Here is a 5,176-nt window from a genome sequence, read left to right on the forward strand (position 1 = left end):
TATGATTTGTTTGGAAGTGCTTGAACTATTCATTTCAGTCATTTTTCTTTGAGACTCCCTCTAGGTATGATTCATGTAATTAAATACAAAAATCCAGGAGGATGGAGGATGTCAAAACCACAAGTCATTGTAGTTCTTGCTTCATTTTTTCACAATCATGTTTCTAAGGTAATTTTTTTATCCTTACAGATTGAAAACAGACTGAGCTTTCGAAATCTAATGGACTGGACCAATAGAAGAAAAATGAAATCTCAGTATGTGGAGGTGTTTCTTCCTCAGTTCAAGATAGAGAAAGATTATGAAATGAGGAGACACTTGAACAAGTCATTGTAGTTCTTGCTTCATTTTTTCACAATCATGTTTCTAAGGTAATTTTTTTATCCTTACAGATTGAAAACAGACTGAGCTTTCGAAATCTAATGGACTGGACCAATAGAAGAAAAATGAAATCTCAGTATGTGGAGGTGTTTCTTCCTCAGTTCAAGATAGAGAAAGATTATGAAATGAGGAGACACTTGAAACCTCTAGGGTTGGAGGATATCTTTGATGAGTCCAGAGCTGATCTCTCGGGAATTGCTTCTGGAGGTCGTCTCTATGTATCAAAGCTAATGCACAAGTCATTCATAGAGGTCACAGAGGAGGGCACTGAGGCGTCAGCAGCCACAGAAGCCAACATTGTAGAAAAGCAGCTCCCTGAATCCACAGTGTTCAGAGCTGATCACCCCTTCCTGTTTGTCATCAGGAAGAATGGCATCATTTTATTTACTGGCAAAGTCTCTTGCCCTTGAAAACTTGATTGGTTTATAACACAGTAGTCCTTGCCACATCAGTGAAACATCATGAGTGAATAGAATTTTAATTGGAGGCATATGGGTTTGTTTTGTTTGTTTTAGTCTATTTCTTCCTAAGTAGGTCAGCAAATGATATTGGTGACTTGACCTTTTTCAAATACCTGGTTGATAGTCTTGATCCCTGCTCTAGACATTTCTAGCCCATTTGCTTCCCTTTGTCTAACTTCATTTGCCTTCTATCCACAGTCTTCACTAACAATATCCCCCATGGCCCATCTAGCAAATACGACTCCTGCTCTGTTGGCAAGGAGAATATATAAACAGCCCTGGGAAACCTTTTCTGAATCTCCTCAGTTGTCAAAGATGTTCTAGCTTTATTGTAAAATGATCTAGGTATGAAATAAGTCCGTTTGTTTCCAGAAATTAGTACTAAAGATAACTTGTCATTGCTGACCAAGGAGACAGAAGAATTTACTTTAAATCAGTGTATAAGCCAGAGGCTCAAAAATACAGAGATTTGGGAAGAACCAAAAATATTTCATTAATAATTTTAAATTTACAACTTTTGGGTTTCCTTGGTAAGATTTAATATGTACATAGTTTTTCAAATATTAAATACTTTACAACTGTTGGCAGTTGTTATTTACAGCATAATATTTCATATGCTTTAATGTTTACAAGTTTTTTCCATATTTATCATAATAAAGAAATACAATATCTGTTCTGTATGACCAATTTTGGGACAATCAGCACTTTATTTTCCAGATCAATGAGACAAACAGTAAAGATAAAGAACACTTTTGTAATATAAGACTAATTTGATGAATGTTGCTTATTTATTACTCATAATGTTACTTTTGGAGATGTATTTGTGGATGATATCATTATTGGTACTGGGAATTAAAGTTATAAATGATTCATAGGTGTGAATATTTATAATAATCCATAAATAATTTTACAAATGGATTAAAAGTATATTGAAGATCAGTAGATTATGCTGAACCTACTTAGGAGTTCATAAACCATAAGTCAATTGAGTTGTATATCCATCACAAAAGATTTTTATTTAAAGAACAACCAGAAGTGGACTATTACCACAACTCTAAGCACTAGACCTAAGCAGATACTTGGTTTTCAACATAGGTCGAATCTACAAATATGTTGTTGAGTAAATGTGACTTGATTTAAAAGATGCTGAAACTCGATACCTGGGCAGCACAGCCACCAGCTTCCTGGTGCTAGCATTTTTCTTGGTCCCCACAAGCCCTCTGGGCCTGGGCCTGTCCCAACCTCCCTTTGCATCCCTGAATGGCACAGCTACCAGGTTCCTAGTGCCAGCATCTTTCCTGGGTAAGTCCCGTGCTGCCCACCATGCCTTGACTCCCCAGCCTCATTCACTCTCCCAGCTCCCCCACCCCATCTCTCCTCCTAGCCTTGGTACTGGCCCATATCTTGTCTTGGTACCCCAGACCCTTGACTGACCTCTTGGACCAGAATCCCCACTACTTCCTGGTCCTTTGGATCTAGACCAACCCAGTTCCTCCCAGTAGTCCCCAGGAGCTCTCGAGGCCTCTTCCCATCCCCACCTCCCTTGCATTCCTGGGTGGCACAGCCACCAGCTTCCTGAGACCTGCATCTTTCCTGGGCCCTGCTCCCAGGCTAGCTCAGCCCCCAAATTCCTGAGGGCAGCATCTTTCCTGGAGGGATCCAGACCTTAGGAGAAAGCCCGAGAGCATCCTATCCTCATTTGAAGCAGGCCTCTGTGGGAACTCCTGAAGATGAAAGCAATTTGGCCACACCTTTATAAAATCAAAAGAGAAAACCTGAAGCCTAGACCAACCAGCTTTTCATACCCGGCAAGTAAATCACAAAGGCACATAAAATTTATGAAAAGAAGTGGACCTAAAATCAACAAAGGAAGGCTTGAGTCTCACACAAGAACCAGAAAATACAAAAGAAATACACATGTCAAAGTCACAGAGAAAAAAATAACATAAAAAACAAAAATAATATATCTCCACCCCACCAAGTAACAACAGTCCTCAAGAGGAGGACAATGAGAACCCTCTAGAGATAACACAGGACATGGAACTCAAAAGAACAACTATAAACATGATAAAAGAATTCAGTGAATTTAAAGAACACACAAAGAAATCAAAGAACTGAAAGAAGATAGGGATAAACTTTTAAAGGGATTCAGAAAAAGAGTTAAATATTAATGTTCTGTAACTGTGGTGAGGCACCTGTCCTCTTGTTCAGGGAGCACAAGGAGACCCCACGAGATGGGTTTGAACCAGTGTCCAGTCTACAAAGAGGAGGGTCAACTCAGGAAACATCTCATTCATGCTTCCAAGTGAAGCCAGACATGGACAAGCAGCACCTTTGACTTATCCTCACATAGATGGAACTGGTAAAAGAAAGGAGCCAGGAGCTCCACTCAAGTCCATGTGACCCCTGAGGAACAGATCCTCAAATGACCTTAAGTATAAAAATTAATTGATTTATTTGGGCCAACTGTATGGTTTTAGACACCCAAAAGAAAAGTATAACCAAAAAATAAAGTCATTAGCATATTTCTTTAAAAGTTCAAGGGACTACACTTCCCAGACATTAGGCTTAAGTCTCTATAAAAAGTTATTTAGACAATTATTTCTCATTGATGATTTTGTTCCTAGCCACAACGTGCTGCTCAGATGTAAGACTTCAAATCTTGGTCTCCAGTACTGTAGTGCCCACCTGTAGCTAAGGGAGACAACCAGCTATTGTTCTACAATGATGGATAAATTTGTTTTCTCCCCATATATAGAAGCCTTTGAGAGGGAACTGACATTAATTCTAGCCACTCCAACAGCTATCAAAGTGCCTGAAAACAAATCCTGAGTTCATCACTCTCGAGTCCAGCTTTGACAGACAGAAGAGAAATGAGGCAGAACCCAATAGAGGGATGCTTTTGGAAGTTTTTATCAAGAACCTCCAATGGACTCATATGAACATTTCAAAATTGTCCTGTTCTGACTTTTTTCTAGTTCTCTGGTTAGAACTTGTAATGCTAATTACTCTTGCCTTTACTTCTTGTTCATATCCCCTATTCATGATTCAAAGACTTTCTTTTCCCCTTAGAGATAAGAGTTATACAATTTGGGAGTCTTTTAGATAGACCAACTGAAGGGGTATTCCAATTGCCTAACCCCACAATTCTGTTCAGCATGGAAGAAGCCAGGGTGGTCTGCATCCCTATTCCCTATTGGCAATTTGGAAAACCTGTTCAGAAGATGGTCTGATAAGAATAGGAGGTAGGAATTGGCTAGGCAGTTAGGGTAAAAAGACCCCAAAGAAACGTAGCCAGTTTCTTGGTTAAAATTCAAAATGTCCTTGGGCCTCTTAGCAACATATTCTATTCCAAAGGCCAAAAATGTTGAAAGTATTTGGGAGCTTGTATCTAATCCTTAAGAAAATTTAGGGTTACCCCTTCAGGGAGGGAAATGTTAGAGCAACCAAAAGCCCTACATAGGGCTTTGATTTATTTATGTAGAAATACATAAATAAATCAAAGAAGAAGAAAGTACATGAAGTTATCAGATAAAACTGATGGGGAGATATGGAAGGAAACTAACCAGAAAAGACAAAGAGGGACACTTCATTCTGACCAAAGGAACAATTGACCAAGAAGATATTGCAATCATAAACATATATTCACCAAACTGGTGCACCCAACTTCATAAAAACAGTACTACAGGACATTATGACCCAGATTAATTCCAACTCATTAATAGGAGGGGACTTCAATACCCCATTGTCTCCATTAGTTAGGTCAACAGGACAGAGAATTAACAGAGAGACATTTGAATTAAACAATGCCATATATCAAAAGGGCCTAACAGACATCTACCGAATATTCCACCCAAGCATCAAAGAATATACTTTCTATTCAGTGCCCCATGGAATGTTCTCCAAAATCAACTATATACTGGGGCACAAAACAAACCTCAACAAACACAAAAAGATTGAAATAATTCCATGCGTTCCATTAGACCACAATGTAATAAAGCTTGCAATCAACACTAGAAGAAACCTTAGTAACTATATGAACACATGGAAATCAAACAACACACTCCTGAATGATGAACGAGTCAAAGGATAAATTGAGAAAGAAATCAAAGTATTCCTGAAACTAAATGAAAAGGACAATACAACACAACTAAACCTCTGGGACATGTTGAAAGCAGTCCTTAGAGGGAAATTTATAGCTCTAAGTGCCTACGTTAAAAAATCAGAAAGAACACAAATAAATGACAACATCCCAACTCAAGAAACTTAAAAAGAAACAAAAAATTAAACCCAAACCCAGCAGACAAGAAAAAATAACAAAAATCAGAGCAGAAATT

At 38.4% G+C, this 5,176-nt stretch overlaps 1 protein-coding gene across 2 annotated transcripts in view; it reads left to right on the top strand.

Moving 5' to 3' along the window:
- The window catches only part of Serpinb7 (serpin family B member 7), a 49,836-nt gene extending 48,923 nt beyond the window's left edge, over positions 1 to 913 (top strand). For both annotated transcript variants that reach the window (XM_008840667.2, XM_008840668.2), the window contains one exon: positions 390 to 913. In XM_008840667.2, the coding sequence (XP_008838889.1) occupies positions 390 to 788 (399 nt within the window). In that variant the 3' untranslated portion in view covers positions 789 to 913. The remainder of the gene's footprint in view (positions 1 to 389) is intronic.
- The last annotated feature ends 4,263 nt before the right edge of the window (positions 914 to 5,176 follow it).

Source organism: Nannospalax galili, unplaced genomic scaffold (assembly GCF_000622305.1).
Source record: "Nannospalax galili isolate Female #2095 unplaced genomic scaffold, S.galili_v1.0 scaffold298, whole genome shotgun sequence".
NCBI classification, from domain to species: Eukaryota; Metazoa; Chordata; class Mammalia; order Rodentia; family Spalacidae; genus Nannospalax; species Nannospalax galili.